Below are 23,343 nucleotides of genomic sequence, written 5' to 3' on the forward strand. Positions count from 1 at the left end.
TACAATACAGGGTCGAATTTTTATTCATTACACAGTTCTTTATTCATCATGGGGCAAAGGGGATTGATGAAATCGAAAAATTGGAGATCGAACTCCATAGACGGAAGGGCAAGAACGGGAGGCTCTCCTCTTCCACTTCCTCAACCTGAGGGTCTGTACAAGGATAACGAGGATCGCAATCACCAGTAGTGATTCGATTACGTATGACATGGAGTACCATGTCATAAATTTAGTGCACCAGGTCTGAACCTCACTGATCAGAGCTGAGCACTGGGGAGTGGTTGTAAGGGAAACATTTACTGTGGGGGTTGTGGGGGAATCGTGTCTTGCTTCCACACATACAAATATAACAGTTAACAACAGTAGGTGAGCTTCCATCATCTTCAACTTGGTTTTCCTTCTTTCTTCCTCCTGTATGGGCAATCCTTGCTTCGATCCCTGTCTCTTCCCTCGAAAGCTATGGGATCAAGCACAGTATCTGTCAATACACAGTTAAAGATCTTTACCTGTTAGTGCATCTGTCTTTTAAATTCCAATTGACCCTTTAAAAATGACTGGCCAAGTCACACCCTGTGACTCCCCTCATTTTTTTTCTTTTTCAAAAGCGAATTTGAAGACCAGAAGACACCTAACAATCCTTCTCCTGCGAGCCGTCTCGCAGGCTTTGCTAGTTTACCATCCGAATGTTCCTGGATGTAAATAGCATGTGGGATGGCGGCCTAAGGGCTGCCTAACAAAAAATGAAAACAAAATTTTGAAAGAAACGTCCGAATGAGTTGCGTATGGGCCGCGACGGGTACGATTTGGATGGGATCCCCGGGTAGGGCGTGCTGTGCCATACCCGAGCTTGGCTGACCAAAGTGGGTTCTCAGACAGGGCGGGTCCTCAGTGCCATTTGTCCACTGCCTGAGTAACCTGGATTAAACCGGGTACGAATGTGTTAACCGTGACTTGCAGCCTCTATTCCCCGAATAGAGGGGCACCTAAAAACAATGGAGGAGCCAAGATGCTCCTTCATCTGAAAGCATGAGCTGGGCTTCAGACATTGTAGCCGATAAGGTGAGCTGCTCACCATAGAAGTTCTCAGAGGTTTCGGCAGAGAAACTAGTGTGCGTGTAAGGTGGTCACAATCTTTTCAGCTGAAAAGAAGATGTCCATCCTCCAACTGAACCATTTACAGTACTGAAACAAAACAAACATAAAACGAAGACAAACATACGTGCAGGCTCCATCAGAAAGGACATCGTTTCCCTCAAACGATTCCTATTTTACATCATCTGGACACCTCACTTTTCCTCTGTCTCTGTGAACAGGGTCACAAAGGGGTTGCCGTATCGGGATTCAGACACCGTGTCGTCTTGCTCTCCCGGATCCCACACCCTTGTGTGGATCAGGCATGCTATTTTTGAATTGTGTGACCGGGGGTCACTTTCGTCATTGCGGACAAGTCTGGATGAATTGTCCCTGTGCCATAGTGTTGTGTCAAGTGTGGTGTCGGGGTAGTCGGGGTCGGGTGGTGGTTCTGGGTTTTTAAGGTAAGTGACTTCCATGGGGTCACTGGAGTCGGGGTCGTAGTTGGTGCAGTGTGGGCTGTATGGCTGTGTGCTGTCGCTGTCCTCAGAGTCAGTGTCTGTCCTGCTGTCTCTGCTGTGGCAGCTTGTGGGCGTTTCGGGGCGTGGTCTGTCGTGGTCTGTGGGCGGAGTCGTGGGCGAGTCCGATGATGGACTGGTCTGTGAGGGGGATGGTGGAAAAGTGTCTCTAGTGGGCGGGGTGAAGTGTTCTGCTGCATCTAGCAGTACATGATGAGCATGGTTAGACTGTGTTCCATATGCTTTAAGCTGGTTAATATGGAACCACGCGGTCTTCCCATTAGGATATTTTACCCTGTAAACTGAGGGGCTAATTTTATCCGAAATTGAGTAAGGGCCGGAATATTTTGGAGCCAAAAAACTGCTGGGGTTGTAAACAGATAACATTACCTGTTGCCCAACCTGGAATTCTGTGGGGTGTACGGTCTTATTAAAACAAGCTGTGCGTTGTTGACGGCGTTTGCCTAGCTGAACTGCGGCTGCAATCTGTGCAGACCTCACAGTCTCAACCAAGTCTCTAACCGTCTTTTCGTGTGTGAGGGCTGTCACCTCGGGGCTGGTCATGTCCAGTCCTAAAAGGAATTCTGTACCTTTCATAGGGCGTCCGGTCATGAGTGTGTGTGGTGTGTAGCCTGTGGAAGTGGAAACAGTGTTCCGTATGAACATGAGTGCAAATGGGAGCACTGAATCCCATGTGGAGTTATTCTCCTGAACCATTTTTCTAAGGGTAGTTTTTAGAGTCCGATTCATGCGCTCCACAATCCCGCTGGACTGTGGATGATACGCAATATGGAAATTTTGTTTTATTCCAAATATCGTCAGGACGTTCTTCATGACCCGTTCTGTAAAGTGAGATCCCTGGTCCGAATCAATACTTCGGGGTAAACCCCATCTCGTGAAGATGTGGTGGGTCAGGATCTTTGCAGCTGTCTTAGCTGTATTTGTTCTAGAGGGGAATGCCTCTACCCATTTGGTAAAGGTGTCGATGACCACCAGAACGTATTTATAGCCATTCCTGCAAGGGGGCAATGGTCCTATAAAATCGATCTGGAGGTTTGTCCAGGGGCCGTTGACTGGGCGAGTATGCCGAAGTTGTGCCTTTTTAGAATACCTCTCCGGGTTATTCTGTGCACAAATAAGGCAATTCTCAATATAATGCGTTACATCAGTCCTGAGATTAGGCCACCAACAGAGCTGTCTGAGGTGCCTCGTTGTTGCATCAATTCCCTGATGCCCGTGGTTATCATGGAATAAAGCAATCATTGCATTCCTGTCCTGCTGCGGGACCACATAAAGTTGTTCCTTTATGATCACACCCTCATGTGTGGTCAGTGCGTGTTTAAATCTCTCGTACTCTGGCACAAAGTTGCCTTTAAAAACCTCCCTGAGGTCCCTATCCTGCTTCTGTGCTGCTACAAGATCTTTAATATCTGTTTGTGAGATTTGGACTGCGCTCACAGGGGCGCTAGCTGGTGCGCTAGCTGGGGGGGTCCATAAGTGTCCTCGCCTGGAACCTGCCTTAGCCAATGCGTCGGCTTTTACATTCCCAGGGGGTGATGACCTATGGTGACTTCGTACCTTTATTATTCCGAAGGTCCTGTCCTTCGCTTTTTCTAAAATATGCTGGAGTAGAGGGGCTGATGGAAGGGGTTTCCCGTCTGCGGAGACAAAACCTCGTGTCCTCCACAGGGGCAGAAAATCGGTTAAACTGTTACAGACATATAAGCTGTCTGAATATATGTCTGCTGGGCTGGGGAAAGAAGCGGGGTGGTCCACTATATACGCTATGGCCGCGAGCTCTGCTGCCTGCGCGCCTAAGTGACCTGGTAACTTTAAAGCGATTTCTTCGAGAGCGCGCCCCTGCGCGTCCTCTACATAGATGCCGCATCCTGTGATACGCTCACCTTCTAAAACTGTGGAGGAACCGTCTACATAAATCCTCAGTGGTCCACACGTGTCTGTGGGTTGGGGGCTTTGTTTTGGGTTCCCTATCTTCCTGGGGGGTGTTTTTGCGATAAAGGGTCCTGTGTTATGCAGGGGAGCTACAATTTCACAGTCATGGGGCTGTCCTGGATATTGGAGGTTGTCTGCTAAATATGTGTGTGTGCGGGTCCGTTTTACTGTAATGTCCCGTCCTTGTAGAAGTAGTGTCCATCTAGCTGCCCTAATCTGGCTAACTGAACCGTCCTTCAGTCGACCGTCTAGGAGTAACTGTGTGGGTGTGTGTTCGGTCAGAATAGTAATGGGGTTGAGTCCGGTAATGTATGAGAAGTATTGTACTGCCCAGAAGACAGCAAGGAGGTGCCTCTCACAGGCAGAGAATCCTTGTTCTACCGGGTCTAACAGTCGGGAGGCATAAGCCACTGGTCTTAGCTGCTCGTGTCGTTCCTGAAGCAACACGGCCGAGAGGGTCAGATCGGTGCTCGCTACCTCTATTGCATAGGGGGAAAGTTGGTCTGGGACTAGCAGCGCGGGTGCTGCGCTAAGGGCTCGTTTTAACTCCTCCACAGCCTCTGTATGCTGCGGAAGCCATTCCCAAGGGGCTCCTTTCTTAAGGAGGTCTGAGAGTGGGGCGGCTTTTGTCGCAAATCCGTCGATGTGGTTCCGACAATAGCCAACCAGTCCTAAAAACGACCGGAGGGCCGAAACATTTTGGGGAAGGGGCAATTTGACAATCGAATCAATTCCTTTGAATTCGATCTCGCGTTTGCCGTGTGTGATGATTGTTCCCAAATACATCACTTTAGTTTCCAAAATCTGGGCCTTTCTTGGGTTAACTTTACATCCAATTGAAGTCAACAGTTCCAGGAGTTCGGCCAGAAGCGTAATGTGCTCTGCCTTTGTGTCTGTCTGCAGTAGTAGGTCGTCTACATACTGTACCAGACATTCGGGGCGGGAGAATTTCTCTAAACCACTTGCCAACTGTCGGTGGAAAATGGAGGGGGAATTGTGGAATCCTTGTGGGAGGCATGTCCACTTATACTGCTGCGATTTGAAAGTGAAGGCAAATTTGTACTGGCACGCTTTTGCCAATGGTATTGACCAGAATCCGTTACTGATGTCCAATACCGTGAAGTATTTGGAGTTGAGTCCCTGCTTGAGCATGGTCTCGGGACTAGTAGCTACCGTTGGGGCTACTGCGGGGGTTACTTTGTTGAGTTCCCGATAATCGATGGTCAGACGCCATGATCCATCGGGCTTCCTCACTGGCCAAATAGGGGCATTATTGGTCGAGGCTACCGTTCTGAGCACACCTTGCTCCAATAAGCTTCCTATCACCTTTTCTATTTCCACCTCTGCTTCCAGGGGAAATCTATACTGTTTCTGTGGTCGGGGGTCCTGTCCGGTAACGTGAACTGGTCCAGTCATTCTGCCACAGTCATGACGGTGACTTGCAAATGCTGTCCTGTGTTTGTTCAGTAGGGCTTTTATTTGTCTGTCGGTGTGGAGTGTAGTCAGGTCAAATGAGTACTCTCCCACTGCGCTAATCCGATTAGCGTAGTCTCCTACTGTGAGGGTGGCTGGTGCTCTGTCTGATCTAGCCATTCGCCAGACACACTGGTTCACTGGGTCGAACGACAAGCTATGAGCGTTCATAAAATCTATCCCCAGGATGTGTTCTGCTGTCCGGGGAAGATTTACTAATACAACGGGGTGTTTGGTTGAGATGTTCCCTAGCTGGATCGCTACGGGTGCTGTGATATGTCCCTGCTGCGAGTGTCCGGTGAACCCGCTAAGTGTAATGGTGGAGGTGGTCGGCCACGTGTCTGCGTGTGCCGTGGTCGTAGAGTTAATGGTGGTGCGGGAGCCTCCTGTGTCCCAAAGTAACTCTATGGGCTTCCCTTTCACTCTGGCTGTGACTACGGGTCTCCCTGATGAATCCCAGAGTGTGTCACAGACCCAAGTGGGGGAGCCCGAACACCGTCAGTCCGTCTCGTCCACATTGGTGGGTCCTGACTGTACTGCTATATTGTGGATGGGTTTTGCCTTACTGCGGTTCAGAGTGCCTGTCTGCTGGCCTCTCTGAGATCGCTGGGGTGCATTGCATTCTTTTGCCCAATGCCCTAACTGTCCACAGTTATAGCATTCCTGGCCTTTCTGCTGTGGGCTGCTCTTCCCTTCGTTTACCCATGCGGGTTTCTGATGCTCTCTCACTGCCTGAATATCTGCTGCAGCCTGAGCCTCTTCTGGGGATTGAACCTTACTCTTTCCCTGAATTGATTGCTCCCAAGCGCGGGACAACCTTTTCAGGACCCATTTCTCATTATGGGCCTCTTCTGAGGGGTCATAACTGTTGCAAGCGCTCTGTCCTGCCTCTGTCGCGTGTGAGATTATGGTGCGCGTCCATTTGACCATATTTTCCTGGTTCAAATGCGCTCTATTTAACTCGCCGAAAACTGCGTTGAAATGAATCCACAGCCTTCCTGCGAATGCTGTGGGGTGTTCGGATCTTTTCTGTCGGCACTTATTAAGTCCTTCTACGGGGTCACCTCGATTATACCCTATGGCATCTAAAATGGAGGTGTGCATCTCCTCTAGGGTGCCTCCGGCAACGTTCTGTGGGTCGGGGAGGGCTGCTACTACTGACTGGTCTAAGCTCAGCACGGTGAGCTTAACCTGCTCTCTCTCATCCAGGCCGTACATTGTAGCCTGCTGCTTTACTTTAGCAAAGAACTGGTGGGGGTCTGCGGTGGGGAGGAACGGAGTGATCTTCTCACATGCGTCCCTGAGCTGGGTTACAGTTAAGGGGGTGGTGTAGGTTATATCTGGTGCGCCTTCTGCTATAGCTTTTCTCTGCGTGGTTACTGGATTCATGGGTGCGGTTATGATCTGATCTGTGGGGGGTGGGGGTGCTCGCCTTTTCTGTTGCGCTGCTGGCGCACATGTTCCCTGAACATATCGCTGCGCTGTTTCACTTAATTCTTGCCAATCTGGGGCATTTTCTCCATCTAACTGGGTTCCAAAGGTGCTTTGGAACCCATTTTGCACCGAAAGCAGCGATTGCAGCTCTGCAATCTGTTTCCTGCATTTCGCGTGATCCACAGTACTTTGCCTTTGCTCTGTGGTTGCAGCATGGAGTGCTCTCAAAGCTGCTTTGAGATCAGAGCATTGCCTCTGCAACGCCTCCACCTGCTTGTCTGATTCCTCTCTTATCAGAATGGCACGTTGCACGTCCTGATAAGCCTTTTCGTACTGGGTCTGGGAACTGCTGAGATGGGCTAGACAAGACTGATGTGCCCTCTTGGCATCATCCACCTCTCTACCTTTCTCTACCAACTTCCCTCTTAGATCCAGATTTTCCTTCTCAATGTCCCTGACATCGACCTTACTCATTCGGTTCCTTTCCTCTAATTCTGCCCGGAGCGTCCTGACGACCTCTGTGCCTCGCAATTGTGCCAAACAGGACACAATCGCCATCGGCTTACGTGCTTTACTGAGGTTCTTTTTGTGAATTTGAGAGAGGTTCTCCCACCAAGTATGTCCTATACTTCCGGGACCTGTCTCCTCATTCAAACAAAACTCTTTCCAAAGGGGCCATCCCTTTCCCTGCAGATATTTGCGGAGTTCCAGCTCCCACGTGGGACACTGACCTACCCTGCTACTGCTGCTGGTCGCTGCGACCACAAACCTTTCTGGATCCATCAGACGTTCCATTGCCTGCATGGCCATTTCCTCTGACTCTCTTTTAGTTAATTTGGAACAGGGGGTTGCTGGGGTTGTGTTTCAAGAAACGGGTACGGCTTACGCTATGTTCCGTTCACAAAACTACCGAAAGTTTGTCGCAACAAAAATGCTTTCAGTTTTACCTTACAGCCCTGTTAGTACGCATGCACTAAACACACTTCCGAATTACGCTTATTGCTTTGAACACCTTGAATACTTGTGATTTTCTTTACTTTCTTACTTTCTCTGTAATTTGGAGTTCCAATTCAAATTTCAGGGTCCTGGACGGTGTGGGGTTTCCACTTACAACCGTGTCCCGGCGGAGTCGCCACTAAATGTTGCACGTTTTACTATGGGCGCAAAACGCGTTTATTGGGGTGTATTAACTTCCAAGTGCTTAACACCACTAGGCTCTGTTCTATGTATTTATTCAGCTTAGGAGTCGCCAGGTGCCGTATAGACACCGTCACGAGTATTCCAAGGTCAAGTTCAAAGTAATAAAGACGATACACCGATTAGTAAGGTCCAAACGATAATATTTATTATACAGTTATAATAAATACTCATGCACACACTAAGAGACTAAGCTATGACTAAACTAAAGTAATCAGAATACTTATCTAACAGGAACAGGCCAGGTCAGGGAGCGAGGCCTTCGTCCTGGTCTTGGGCTGCAACCTTCAGCAAGCGTTCTGGTCACTGGGGGTTCTAGCGGGCTTAGTTCGCGTAGCGAGCGTCGTACTGGCACTTACGGTTCGGCGGCTGGTGCTCGACGGCTGGAGTCAGAGTGGATCTTCAAGTTCTTGGTCAGGGCCGGAGCACGGAATAACAGACCTTGACCGAAGGTAAGCCGGAGCACAGAAAACAGACCGGACAACACGAGGTCCCTGTCTTTTATAGGGATCCCATTGTCCTTCCCTCTTCTTGGGCGGGCTTTAACCTTTGGATATCTATTGGGTCAATTCCTCATCGATACTGTTTTAATTCCCCAATGCGAGGGGGTCTCCGTGATGGGGGGGGGGCGTTTCTTATGCCCTTTTGTTTGGAGGTTTCTGGTGCCTCGATGTCTGGGCCTTGATTCAAATGTGTCCATTCAGAATCAAATGTTTCTATTGTGTGGGTGTTCAGGTCTGATTGCCTCATTAGCATGCAAAGCGTTTTGCCATTTGCACCTAGCTAAGGTCTTCTCACCTGAGCCCAAACTGGTTTCTGCTACTTGCAGAATGCAAAATGCTCTCTTTGCAGACTGCTGGTCTGGCTAAACTGTCTGTTTCCCAGCAGTCTTAGCGCTTGGCTTATTTTGTAGCTCAGCGTCCATTTTAGGTGGCTACACTCTCCTTCTGCACTGTCGCGATTCTATGACAAAAGAAGATAAGGCAACAATACCCTGTTACTCAGAGATGGTATATAACAAGGAAGAATCCCACGTTAGCGGAAACATTACCCATCCTCAACACTGATGTTTTCCATCTAAATGGCTACAAAATATTTCTTAAGGAACAGTGAAAAACAATTCCTTGGATTGAATGGCACTCACCTAAAGTCAAGTAAATCCATTGGTAGAAATTCAGGTAAATTGCCTTGTTGAATAAGGAAAATTGACCTGACAGAAGTTCATAGATAAATTGAAAGCTGTTGCAATTATAGTTTTATTAATATTTCAAAATTGCTGTTCTGCGAAATAAGAACTGTGGATCAGTTTAGTGTCACTCCATTTGTCGGAATTCAGATTGAAGTTGGAGTGGGAAGATGGGTGGATACAGTTATCTCCCATTGTATGTCAAATTTACCTTTAAGACCATTTCCAACAAAGTTTGCTGTTTATTCAGTTAGTTCTGAGGATTCCTAAATCTCTGCGTTTCTATCATTTTTTATTTCAGTTCCAAATTCGGGCTTTGGAGTCTCAAAAACGGCAACAAGAAATTGTCCTACGCAGAAAAACACAAGAGGTGTGAATTCATGATTCCAGATTGCAAATAACCAGCTCAATCAATGTGAATGTAATGCGTCTCAGAATAGTTGCTTGGTTGCTTTAGAACATTGTAAAGCAGAAGCCCATGTGTGTTGTTCTTTTTCTTCAGCTATTCAATTTACTTGGTTAACTTTAAAGTTATTTCATTGACATAACATTGTGGTAAGTTAGAAATACTTTTCGAGTGTTGAATCCTCGTATCGGTTTTAATTCACTGATCAAAACAGTTCTTAAATTGAGCCCCCATACATGATTCAAACAGATCAGTGACTCAAGTAAAATAGCAAACAAAGGCATTTGACACAAATATACTGAGCATTTTATATAAGATGGCTACAGAGCGTAACTATGGAAGGACCAGACACAATTTATATTGTGAGATGGCCAAAGGATCCCTTACTGATAAAAGCAAAATACTGCAGAGGCAGGAACTCTGAAATAAAAAACAGAACATACTGGATGAGCTCGGCAGATCTGGCAGCATTCTGTGGAGAGAGAAACAGAGTTAACATTTTGAATCTGTATGACGCTCCTGAAGATGTTTATCTAATGCTAAGTTTGTCCAACATTTTCGCTTTTTGTTTCATCCAGTTTTATTGTCTATGCGTACTCCTCGTTGCATAAACGTTCTGACCTATTCTCAAGCTTTTTTGAGAGAGATACCACTATTCTTGCTGTTACCTGACCAAATAATTCAGATTTTTTTTAAATTAGTGTTTATAAAAATGTTGCAATGAAATTTATTGACTTGTTGCATAATGATATCTTCCAGCAGCTGGGTGCCTTGAAACTGAAGCCGGCAGAAAGATGCCACTTCAAGCTTTGGTGAAACACTCTTAAGAAGAGAAAATAAACCTTGGGCGGGATTCTCCCCTACCCGGCGGGGCGGGGGGTCCCGGCGGGATGGAGTGGCGTGAACTACTCCGGTGTCTCCGCACCTTTAGGGGCCAAGTCCTAACCTTGAGGGGCTAGGCCCGCGCCGGAGTGGTTGGTGCCTCGCCGGCCGGCGGGAACGGCCTTTGGCGCCACACTAGACGGGGCCCAAGGGACTTTGCCAACCAGCGGAAGTCCGCGCATGCGTCGGAGCGTCAGCAGCTGCTGACGTCATCCCCGCGCATGCGCAAGGGAGGGGGTCACTTCTGCCCCCGCCATCGTGAAGACTATGGCGAACGCCGAGAATTGCTGGGGCGGGCCCGTCGTCAGGCGCGGCGCGATTCCCGCCCCCGTCGAATCTCTGGTGCCGGAGAGGGCGGGGGCGGGATTCACGCCGGCCCCCGGCGATTCTCCGACCCGGCTGGGGGTCAGAGAATCCCGCCCCCTTACTGTATAGTGGCGTAGTGGTATTCTCACAGGACTTATTAATCCAGAGACCCAGAGTCATTCTCTGGGGACCCGGGTTCAAATCCCACCAAGGCAGATGGTGAAATTTGCATTCAATAAAAGAATCTGGAATTAAAAGTCTAAATGAAATGAAAATCGCTTATTGTCACAAGTAGGCTTCAAATGAAGTTACTGTGAAAAGCCCCTAGTCGCCACATTCCGGCGCCTGTTCGGGAGACTGTTACGGGAAAGATGACCATGAAACCATTGTTGATTGCCATAAAAACCCATCTGGTTCACTAATGTCCTTTAGGGAAGGACATCTGTCGTCCTTACCTGGTCGAGCCTACATGTGACTCTAGATCCACAGCAATGTGGTTGACTCTTAAAAGCCCTCCGGTTTCCCACATCCCGTGAACAAATAAAAACATATAGTTTTCAGGGATTTTATAACGTAATTAAAACATTTTTTCATCTCATTCTGGAGCACTCGATCCTAAGATTTAGATCCTTTATGCCACTGGCATTCATTCAGATAACATTCAGATAAATTTTGAAATGGCATTGATGATAGATATAGTATGCCTTTCAAAGGAACATACTTCAATTAGGAAGCATCAGTGAAGAAAGAGATTCCTCTTTTAAAAGATTCATTGCATCGCACATAATTGTTGTCATTATTCTGTTTTCTTTTGTTCTGTTCAGGTTAGTGCCCTTCGAAGATTAGCCAAACCAATGTCCAACCGAGTCGCTGGCCGTGTAAGCCGGAAACAGAATGTTCTGGACTCTGGAATGGAGCTTTCGGCCAGTACCACATCCTCAGAACCCGAATCTGCTTCGAAATCCGTATCCAACATTGTTAAACAGTGGAATAGAAAGTTAAATGCAGCCTGGAACGAGACAGTTTCTGCAGTAAATGGAACAAGGGCAGCAAGGTAATCATGTAATCAGTAACAAGACTTAAAAGGTGAAAAATAAATCAACATTGGCAGGAATTAATTAATGTAAGAAATATTTTGATGTTAGGAGATGCAACAAAATCAGCATCCCACAACAAGCAGATATGAAAAACATCTGACAATAGTGATTGAGATTATTCTTTCCCTCTCGTTACTGTGCCTCTGGCCACTGTGCATCTGGCCTATTTAAACATTTGGTGGCAAAGGACAAAATTTGAAGATGAGCAACACTGAAATGTAAAACATGTCTTTTCAAACCAAGCCCAGGCATAAAAATGAATAGTTCTAATGTGGCGGGGTCATTTAGCTCCTGATCTCGTTGTGGCCTTTGTTCAAATATTCTCAAAGGAGCTAAATGCCAGAGATGAGGAGAGAGTGACTGCTCTTGACATTAAGGCAGCAGTCAACCAAATGTGACTTCAAGGAGCCTTAGTCAAGAGAAATCAGGAGGATAATTGGTTGGAGTCATACCTAGAACAGAGGAAGATGGTTGTGGTCGTAGGGGCCAATTATCAGTTCTAGTACATCACTGCAGGAGTTCCTCAGCATAGTGTCCTCGGCCCAAGGATCTTCAGCTGCTTCCTCAATGACCTTCCTTCCATTATAAGATCAGAGGTGGGGATATTGTTGATGATTGTGCAAATTCACAACTTCTCAGATACTAAAGCAGTCCATGTCCAAATGCAGCAAGACCTGGACAATATCCAGGTTTTGGCAGACAAGTCGCAAGTAACATTCACGGTACACAAATGGCAGGCAGTGGCCATCTCCAACAAGAGGTCATCTAATCATCACCTCTTGACATTCAATAGCATCATCATCACTGAATCCAATTATCAACATCCTGGGGAGGGGGTCACCATTGATCTAAGGCTGAATTTGACCCAGCCATATAAATACTGTGGCAACCAGAGCAGGTCAGATGCTAGGAACTTGAGGCGGGTAACTACCCTCCTGACACCCCCTCCAAAGCCTGTCCACCATCTACAAGGCACAAGTCAGGAATGTGATGGAATACTCTCCACTTGCCTGGAAGAGTACAGCTCCAATACTGAAGAAGCTCGACACCATCCACAACACTGTCGACGAACAGCGGCAGGTGTGCACCATCTACAAGATGCAATGCAGGAACCCATCAAGACTTCTCGGGCAGCAACTTCCATACGCATAACCATCACCCTCGAGAAGTACAAGACACATTGGAACCACCTGGAAGTTCCCTTCTAAATCACTCACCATCCTGACTTGGAAATATATCACTGTTCCTGCACTGTCACTGGGTCTAAACTCTCCCTAACAACATTGTGGATGTATCTACACTACAGGGACTGCAGTAGTTCAAGAAGGCCGCTCACCACCACTATCGCAAGGATAACTAAGGATGGGCAATAAATGCTAGTTTAGCCAGTGACACCCACATCCCATAAATTCATTTTAAAAAGTGTTGTTTTAGAGGCTTCACATAGATCAGAAAGTTGAATATTCACACATAGCATCAGAGAGCTAAATATTCACAACTTTACAATTGAGTTGCAAGATGGCTTGAATTCGAAATGAAATGAAATGAAAATCGCTTATTGTCACAAGTAGGCTTCAAATGAAGTTACTGTGAAAAGCCCCTAGTCGCCACATTCTGGCGCCTGTTCGGAGAGGCCTGGTACGGGAATTGAACCGTGCTACTGGCCTACCTTGGTCTGCTTTAAAAGCCAGCTCTTTAGCCCTGTGCTGTACAATCCTGTTTGGAGGATTTTATAATAATGAACTGTCACTTCTCATGATAAGTAGGTAACTTGACTTGGCAGAAACTGTTGAAAAAGCAATGCATTTGTAATTGTTAAAAATTAGAATGGTGAATAGGCTTATTCTATTTGTGCTACGCAATTCACTTGTACCAAATGGTATAAATTGGACATTCCACATGTCCTCTGATGTGGCCTCCCTTTCAATTTTAACTTGCTCATTTTATCGGTTTTGAGCTAAATTTCTTTGAGCACGGATTATTTTAACATTTTTTAAACCATTTATTTCTTTCCTAGTTTTGCTCTGGAGGATTTAATAGCTGGAAATAAATGCATAGTTAACGCAAATCTTTCTACTCGCCTAAGCATTGGTGATGTATATACCATCTGGATCAAGGGAAGGTGCAGGAAATGGGAAAGAAATCCCTTCAGGGAGGAGAGCTCAATTCATTAACTACATTAATTTGACTGCTAATCGATCATAGTGTATTAAATTATATGTACATTGATGACACAGTAGTAGTTCACTAAAATAGTGACAATATTCAATGGTCCATCTATCCCAGACACCTACCAAAAACCTAAACCCACAGTAAGCCTTTTACTGTATGTACTGAGGGTTTTTAAAATTGAATTTATTAACTTTTTTTGCTTTTATTCTGCAGAAAGATCAAGTACCAGAAAAAAGGAGTTGGTGACGGCTTCTCAAAGACAGCCCGGCTAAAATGGCAGGCACTGGAGTGTAGAATAACTGACATTGTGATGCAGAGGATGACGATTTCCAACCTGGAAGCAGACATGAATCGCCTGCTCGGGGTATTCACATTTAAGTTATTACACAAACATGCTGACTGACTTTCCAGGCTTTTGCACCACTGTTTTCCATTTGTGTCCATGCTCTGCTTCTGTAACGGAAATCTAGGGTCATAACGCTTTCTTTGTTACTTGTGCACAGATTCTACAACAAATTTAGACGAGGACAGATGCACAGTTACACACTGTTATGGCACGGCTGATGGTGAATGCCAAGCTGCCAAAATCCCAAATGGGAAACTGGGAACAGCTGCTGCCACCAAAATGGTTTTTGCAATTTCTATAGTATGAGAAGTGGTTCAGAAATCAGGGAATTATACCCCCGACTATTTGTGATGATTTTATGGTACAGTGAACATTAATTAAGGAGTGCAAAAATACAAAACTACACTTCAACACGAGAATCTCTGAGTTAATCTTCCCCTTTTCTGTTTTGCAACTATCCTTATAGATTATAAAATCTGTAGAATTCTAGTAAGTTTTACTACAATGTGCCCCTGTTCTCTTGGAGTGCCCCCTGAGGCTGACTGCAACTGGTTTTCCAGGTTTAACCTTGTTCTCACTGTCTTCTCATGGTCCTGGACCCCCCCCCCCTCCCCCGCACCCGCAACACACATACTTGAGCTGCATGATAGCACAGTGGTTAACAATGTTGCTTCACAGTGCCAGGGACCAAGGTTCGATTCCTGGCTTGGTCACTGTCTGTGCGGAGTCTGCACGCTCTCCCCGTGTCTACACTTTCTCCCCATGTCTGCATGAGTTTCCTCTGGGTGCTCTGGTTTCCTCCCACACATCCTGAAAGACATGCTTGTTAGGTGCATTGGACATTCTGAATTCTCCCTCCGTGTACCCGAACAGTCGGCGTAGTCTGACGACTAGGGGATTTCCACAATAACTTCACTGCAGTGTTAATGTAAGCTTACTTGTGACACTAATTAAGATTATTAATACATAGGCTTCTGTGTTTTCTTGTATGTATTCCTTCACTTTGACCTCTCTATTGTCGTGAATGTCTTTATTAACCGATAGAAATGAGTTTTGTAATAACTGAAAATAGTGAAAAAACTAATTTGCTTACCCTTTATCAAGTGCCAGAGAATTCAAATCCACTAATGTCTGCTATTCCTTTGCAGAAACGAGAGGAATTAATTAGCCTCCAGGAAATGCTACTTGGGAAAAGGGAACGGAGTCAAAAGGAAAATCCAGAAGATAAATCCATCCAGGAAATAAATGAGGAACTTGAAGCCTTAAATGCGAATATTGACTATATTAATGACAGTATTTTTGAATGCCAAGCTACCATAATGCAGATCGAGGAGACCAAGGTATTCAGGCTAGGGTGTTGAGGAGTGGGGTAGGCGAATGTCATTCGGTTTCGTATCTGAAATAGATATCTGCATTGAAGATCTGTATTAATAAAAAGGAAAATAACTGAAAATCTAAAACAACAATTAAGAGTTCTGGAAACGCTCAGCAAGTAAATCGGCATCAATGATATTTGAGGATTAATCCTTCGGCAGAACTAGAAATCGTAAAGATGAACAGCCTATAGAGAGGGAGCAGAAGAAAGGGGGAGGAAAAAGGGGCGGCACAGTGGCGCAGTGGTTAGCACTGCTGACTCACGGCGCCGAGGGCCCGGGTTCGATCCCATCCCTGGGTCACAAATTTCTGCTCATCCTGTACTGGATGTTCGATGAGCAATCTGATAATTTAGCAACAATGGAGGTGTCAGAGAGGTGGGGGTGAGGTACGTCTGGGCGTCATCAATGTACATGTGAAAACTAACATTGTACCTTCGGATGATATCGCCAATGGGAAGCAAAAAGATCTGAAATCGGTGGCAGCAATGGATTTATCCTTGGGTGGACACCAGAGTAATGGTGTGGGAGTAGCCAGAGAAGATATTGCAAGCGATTCTCTGGCAACCTCTCTGGGAAAATGTGATTAACTAAGGGGACGGGAAAAGCGGAACTGAAATGGACACATGAGAATTTGGTTAAGTGAAAGAGGAGGGTCCAGCAATCTGATGAGAAAAATTGGGTTAATATAGTGCAGATTCTGCCAGAAGCCTGAACGTGCTCGAACACGTTTGTTAGAAAATCACAAAGTGATAAAATGGCCTGCGCTCATGCTTCTCATGTGTAATTATATTTTTAAAAGAAAGCTGAAAGGAACAGAACCTGATTCAATGTGGGAAAGTGTAATCATTTGAATAGCCTGTGCGGAATCGTTCAGGGGATGTGGCTGTCGCTGGCTTGTCCAGCAGCCTGTCCCTAATTGCCCTAGAACTGAGTGTATTTCAGAGGGCGTTGTGGGTCTGGAGTCACATGTAGGCCAGACCAGGTAAGGATGGCAGATTTCCTTCCCTTCAGGACATTAGTGAACCAAATGGGTGTTTGGAACAATCGACAATGGTCATTATCAGACTTTTAATTCCAAATTTTTATTTAGTTCAAATTTCACCAGCTGCCATGGCGGGATTCGAACCCAGGTCTCCAGAGCATGGCCCTGAGTCTCTGGATTACTAGTCCAGTGACAATACCACTAAGCCACCCCCTTTCCCGTATTGTAAACCACGTGGAACTTAGCTTGGATCGATCCAATATTACTTTGGTTATTAAACCAAATTACCTACTAAAACTTGCACTTAACAGCTTCACCTTTTCAATATTTTATGATTAAGTAGGAAGGTGGGGGGCGGATGCAATAAACCCAGTATTTACTGCAGGCTCCAAATGGCCTGTTGATTTTCATGAGATCTGCTTGCTCAGCAGAGTGCAACATGAAAGAGCAATCATGACATTCTGAATAAAAGAGAAAATTTGAAGGAATGTTAACCTCAAACAACCTAACCAAGAATTACGCATGACTGAACAGAAATGAAGGACAGCAGAACTCCTGTTGTTCGTATTTGTTGTTGCAATTCTGAGGATCCCTTGAATTTTAAACTGGGTGCTGGAAATGGCAACAAATAACCCAATCAAAATTGTAGAATTCACTGATTTTTAGTACCATCTATTTTAAGGGAAGTAGTGATCAACTGAAATGAAAAGGAAGATTTGTATTTACCGGCATATGGCATCTTTCGCGATCTCGGGATGCCCCAAAGTGTTTCACAGCCAAAAATGTAATTCTGAAGTTATGCTGTCGGAAACTCCAGATTGTGGTTTGCTGGGGCTGCTGAAAAATTTCACCAAAATTAGTTTGTGGAATTTGCCACTCTGCAAATGCCCAAAGGTGGGTCGGTTGATCGTTGGGAACTTCTGCATGATCCTGAAGGGGAAATAATATAATTTGAGGAAGTGGGAGAAATGTAAATTATGGATTGATGTGAGTGCAAAGGTCCCAGGTCTTGTTCTGGTTGGTTGTGACAATTCTGCAGTGAAATGGCCATTTTGGTGAGGAGCAACTGTAACGTTTACCAGCCAGTCTGCTCTGAATGGAAAGCACTAGTGTTACAAAAGCAGTGGACTGGACCTGAGTAAAAGGTGCTCTTGTGCATTGGCTCCTCGGTACCCGATCAATGGCCATATGTTTTATTTTGACTTCTCTCACTGTTTTTTGCAGGATGAAATTAATTCAACAGACACATCTGTTGTCATTAGTTCATGTTCCTTGGCTGAAGCACGCCATCTGCTGGATCATTTTCTAAAAATGTCTATTGACAAGGTGAGAGGTACATCAATAACCTAATTTTATATGTCAAGTAGAGATACCACTGATTAATTGTCTTCTAGGGACTGTAAAGTCAGCAGAAAACAGAAGTACTTGCATTGTAACCAGGTAATTTCAATCTTTCCTCGCACTCCTTGATCTGAGACACCACCCATGGCTGACGAGGGAAGTCAAGGGCAGCATAAAGGCAAAAGAAAAAGCTTACAAAATGGCGAGGATTTGTGGGAAGCCAGAGGATTGGGAAGCCTTTAAAAGTGATCAGTGGGCAACTAAAAAGGCAATAAGGGGGGAGAAGATGAAGTATGAGGGTAAGCTAGCGAGTAATATAAAAGAAGGTAGGAAGTTTTTTTCAATATATAAAAGAGGCACTGAATAGTTACTTTGCATCAGTCTTCACGATGGAAGACACCAGTGGTATACCAGAGCTCCAAGAGAATCAGGGGCCAGAGGTGAGTGTAGTGGCCATCACTAAGGAGAAGGTTTCAGGGGTAACTGAAAGGTCTGAAGGTGGATAAATCACTTCGACCGGATGGACTACACCCCAGGGTTCTAAAAGAGATAGCTGAGGAGATTGTGGAGGCATTGGTGGTGATCTTCCAGGAATCACTGGAGGCAGGAAGCGACAAAGAGGACTGAAAAGTGGCTACTGCAACACCACTGTTTAAGAAAGGAGGGAGGCTAAAGATGGGAAATTATAGGCCGGTTAGCCTGACTTCGGTCATTGGTAAGATTTTAGAGCCCGTTATTAAAGATGGGCTTGCAGAGTATTTGGAAGTGCATGATAAAATAGGACTGAGTCAGCACGGCTTCGTCAAGAGGAGGTCATGACTGACAAATCAGTTGGAGTTCTTTGAGGAAGTAACAAGGAAGTTAGGCAAAGGAGAACCAGTGGACACAATCTATTTAGATTTCCGGATGGCATTCGACAAGGTGCTGCATAAGAGACCATTACACAAGTTAAGAGCTCATGGTGTTAAGGGTAAGATCCTGCCATGATAGAGGATTGGCTGACTGGCAGAAGGCAGAGAGTGGGGATAAAGGGTTCTTTTTCAGGATGGCAGCCGGTGACGAGTGGTGTGGCTCAGGGGTCTGTGCTGGGACCACAACTTTTCACAACATACATTAACGATCTGGAAGAAGGAACTGAAGGCACTGGTGCTACTTTTGCAGATGATACAAAGATATGCAGAGAGACAGGTAGTTGAGGAAGCAGGGGGACTTGGACAGGCTAGAAGAATCATAGAATTTACAGTGCAGAAGGAGGCCATTTCAGCCCATCGAGTCTGCACCCGCCCCTGGAAAGAGCACCCCAACTAAGCCCATACCTCCACCCTATCCCCATAATCCAGTCACCCCACCTAACCCAAAAACAAGGAGCACCTGGAGGAAACTCATGCAGACACGGGGGGCGGAATTCTCCGCTCCCGCACAGCATCGGGAAGGCCGTCGTGAACTCGGCTGAGTCCCCCCCATTCCCCCCCCCCCCCCCCGGAGGGGGCTAGGAGCGGCGCTCCATAAATCTCGGCCGCCGGGCCTTGACGCTTGCGTCAAGGCGGCGCGCCAAGAATGACGTGACGAGAATGAAGCGACTGCGGCGCCTAAGTGACGTCAGCCGCGCATGCGCAGGTTGGCCGGCTCCAACCCGCGCATGCGCGGCTGACGTCACGACGGCTGCCGGCTCCAACCCGCGCATGCGCGGTTACCGTCTTCCCTCCACTGCCCCGCAAGACGTGGCGGCTTGATCTTGCGGGGCGGCGGAGGGGAAAGAGTGCGTCTCTTGGAGACGCCGGCCCGACGATCGGTGGGCACCGATCGCGGGCCAGTCCCCTCCCGAGCACGGCCGTGGTGCTCACTCTCCTCTCCGCCCCCCCACAAGCCACAAACAAAGATTTGGCGCCATGTTCACGACGGCAGCAACTAGGTGTGGTTGCCGCCGTCGTGAACCGGTCGGGAACGTCAAGCCGCTTGTCCCATCCGGGCCGGAGAATCGCCGGTCGCCGTGAAAAACGGCAAGCGGCGATTCATCCGAGCGGAGGGTGGGAGAATCGTGGGGGGTGCCGGGGGGGGAGGGGGGGGGGGGGGGCGTGTCGTGAGTCACCCGGCCCTCCTGCGATTCTCCCACCCGGCGTGGGGAGCGAAGAATCGCGCCTGGGGAGAATGTGCAGGTTCCGCACAGACAGTGACCCAAGCCGGAAATCGGGTATGGGACCCTGGAGTTATGAAGCAACTGAGCTAACCACTATGTTACCATGCTGCCCTTAGAGTGGGTAAAGAGGTGGCAGATGGAATACAGTTGTGAAAAGTGTGAGGTTATGCATTTTGGAAGGAGGAATGGAGGCTATTTTCTAAATGGGGAAATGCTTAGGAAATCAGAAGTACAAAGGGAATTCGGAGTCCTTGTTTAAGATGATCTTAAGGTTAACGTGCCAGTTCAGTGGGCAGTTAGGAAAATAAATATAATGTTTGCATTTATGTCGAGAGGGCTAGAATACAAGAGCAAGGATGTACTTCTGAAGCTGTATAAGGCTCTGGTCAGACCCCATTCGGAAGATTGTAAGCAGTTTTGGGCCCCGTATCTAAGGAAGCATGTGCCGGCCTTGGAAATGGTCCAGAGGAGGGTCACAAGAATGTTCCCTGGAATGAAGAGCTTGTCATAGGAGGAGCAGTTGAGGACTCTGGGTCTGTACTCGTTGGAGTTTAAAAGGATGAGGGGGGATCTTATTGAAGCTTACAGGATACTGTGAGGGCTGGAGAGAGTGGACGTGGAAATGATGTTTCCACTGGTAGGAAAAACTTGAGGACATTAAGGAAACCAATATATAAGAGCACTCGGAGGAGGGCCCCTACACCCCCAATCAGGCCTACCCCCAAACCGAAGAAGGGCTCCCAGGAGACCAGGGGCGGGATTCTCCCTCTGGGGACCAAGCCCGCACGCCCACCGGAAAATGGGTGAGAATCCCTCCAGACATTTTCTTCGAAGGCCCAGGGTGATTCTCCATTTTCAAGGGGGCTAGCAGGGCCCCACCATGCATCCCGCAGCTCCGGCTATTGATGAGGCCCTGCAGTAACACCCGAGTGGCTGCACATGTGCGTGGCAGCCGTCTTCGCACCGGCCCCCGTGCACATGGCGGTACCCTGCATGGGCCCGGCGCAGAGGAACAGAGCCCCCACCCCCTGAAAGAGCCCGGCCGCCGATCGGTAGCCCCCGATCGCGGGCCTGGACACTGTGGAGCCCCCCCCCCGGGAGTGTGATCCCCCTGTCCTCCCCCCAACAGAATGGCCCCCGCAGCCAGAACGTCGAGGTCCTGCCGGGTGGGACCACATGTGAACCACGCCGGCGGGACTCGGCCCCGCGGCACTCGGCCCGTCGAGCGCGGAGAATCGCCGTGGGGACCGCTTTCAACGTGGTCCTGCCGCTTTCAACGGCCCCCGACTGGCGCCGCCTAACCCGCGGAGAATTGCGGAGGCGTCGTCACACCGGTTTTCCGGTGTGAACGGCAATTCTCCGCCCCCGCGCAGGGCGCGATTCCGACGCAGAGGGTCGGAGATTCCGGCGCAGAGGGTCGGAGAATCCCGCCCATGGTCTGCGCGGATCATTGAAAGAGACGAGCACAGATTCTCAAAATCCAAAGCAACAACGAAAAAAATGCAAAATGAAAACCCGATACAATTAGCTCTAGCTGGTGGCTATCCTCAATCCGAGTAAGGACTAATCTAACCCTGCCTCCCACCACCACACCCATCACCAACCCATCACCCCACTGATACATATAGATCAGATAAGAGGTGCCGAAAATGCACTCCCTTCTCATGGATGAAAGGATTACAGCACATTTCTAAAAAAAAGGATAGGACTGTGCACAAAAATCACTTGGCTTCTGGATTTTTATGGGCTCTTTCTGAAGTATTCATTCCCCAAGGTAGAATTTCAACATTACATTTAGTGAATTATTAATAACATTTATACGATTTGAAGACCGGAAGAATGACTTTATTTTGCAAGCAGTTTCTATATTGGCAGATAGCCTGATCAGGCACTTCTAGTATGGAGCAATGCTCTACCGGGAGGACTGGGTAGGAATTTATGGATTTACAATGCCTGATGTCCCAACTCTTCGGTGAGAAGTAGAAAATTAAGGGCACCGCTCCCATGATTTCCCAACTATGATTGTTGCTTCATGGTGGGAACCTATTGGCGAATCAGCTTGATTAAGGACATCATGGGTTGCTGGGTGACATTGCATGCTAATTTGCTGGGCAACTCAATCTTCAAATATATTTTGATTTATATTAATTAATAACATAAGAAAGTAAAAAAGCACTATAAAATTACATAATGGAAATCCCTGAAATCTGGCTAAAATTCAAATTGGAATTTTCATCGATACAGATGTTTAGCAACTCTAATGAAAGAAAACGCTAATGTTCTCGGCATTGTTGCAGATATGGACTGGTAAAGTACTGTCAGAGCAGGGAGTCATCCTTTTTTAAAAAATAATTTTTATTGAAAAATTTTGTATTTATATAACAACAAACCGCAATAAAATACCAACAATAACAACAGTCATAAACATTCGGCCATCCTTAATGAACAACAAAACATATTAACAACAACTTAAGTTAACACAATATTAAGTTAAATAACCATAGAGAAAAAAAAATAGAAACAGTAAAGAACCCCCCCCCCCCCCCCCCCCCCCCCCAGGTGCTGCTGCTGCTATTGACCAAGATACCTATCTTTGAGCCAGAAAGTCCAGAAAAGGCTGCCACCGTTTATGGAACCCTTGTACTGATCCTCTCAGGGCAAATTTAACCCTCTCCAGTTTTATAAGTCCCGCCATGTCACTGATCCAGGTCTCCACACTTGGGGGCCTCGCATCTTTCCACTGCATCAAGATGGGGCAGGACGGTAGCATGGTGGTTAGTATAAATGCTTCACAGCTACAGGGTCCCAGGTTCGATTCCCGGCTGAGTCACTGTCTGTGCGGAGTCTGCACGTCCTCCCCGTGTGTGCGTGGGTTTCCTCCGGGTGCTCCGGTTTCCTCCCATGGTCCAAAGATGTGCGGGTTAGGTGGATTGGCCATGCTAAATTGCCCGTGGTGTCCTAAAAAGTAAGGTTAAGGGGCGGGTTGTTGGGTTATGGGTATAGGGTGGATACGTGGGTTTGAGTAGGGTGATCATTGCCCGGCACAACATCGAGGGCCGAAGGGCCTGTTCTGTGCTGTACTGTTCTATCTATCTATCTATCTATCTATCTATCTATCTATCTATCTATCTATCTATCTATCTATCTATCTATCTATCTATCTATCTATCTATCCTCCGCCGGGCTACTAAGGACGCAAAGGCCAGAACACCGGCCTCTTTCGCCTCCTGCACTCCCGGCTCCGCCACAACTCCAAAAATCGCGAGTCCCCAACCTGGTTTGACCCTGGATCCAACCACCCTCGACACCGTCCCCGTCCCCGCCACCCCCTTCCAGAATTCTTCCAGTGCGGGCATGCCCAGAACATATGGGCATGATTCGCTGGACTCCCCAAACACATGGTGCACCTGTCCTCACCCCCAAAGAACCTACTCATCCGAGTCATAGACATACAGGCCCGATGCAG

At 47.1% G+C, this 23,343-nt stretch overlaps 1 protein-coding gene across 3 annotated transcripts in view; it reads left to right on the forward strand.

Annotated features, from left to right (window-relative positions):
* Nucleotides 1–23,343, forward strand: part of kif21b (kinesin family member 21B) — a 220,108-nt gene that overhangs the window by 126,998 nt on the left and 69,767 nt on the right. For all 3 annotated transcript variants that reach the window (XR_005463373.1, XR_005463374.1, XM_038819459.1), the window contains exons 17-21: nucleotides 9,134–9,202; nucleotides 11,251–11,480; nucleotides 13,909–14,059; nucleotides 15,190–15,381; nucleotides 17,624–17,725. Coding sequence is in view for 1 of the 3 variants with exons in the window: in XM_038819459.1 (XP_038675387.1) it covers nucleotides 9,134–9,202; nucleotides 11,251–11,480; nucleotides 13,909–14,059; nucleotides 15,190–15,381; nucleotides 17,624–17,725 (744 nt within the window). In the remaining 2 variants the exon portion in view is untranslated. The remainder of the gene's footprint in view (nucleotides 1–9,133; nucleotides 9,203–11,250; nucleotides 11,481–13,908; nucleotides 14,060–15,189; nucleotides 15,382–17,623; nucleotides 17,726–23,343) is intronic.

Source organism: Scyliorhinus canicula, chromosome 15 (genome assembly GCF_902713615.1).
Source record: "Scyliorhinus canicula chromosome 15, sScyCan1.1, whole genome shotgun sequence".
In the NCBI taxonomy this organism is placed as follows: Eukaryota; Metazoa; Chordata; class Chondrichthyes; order Carcharhiniformes; family Scyliorhinidae; genus Scyliorhinus; species Scyliorhinus canicula.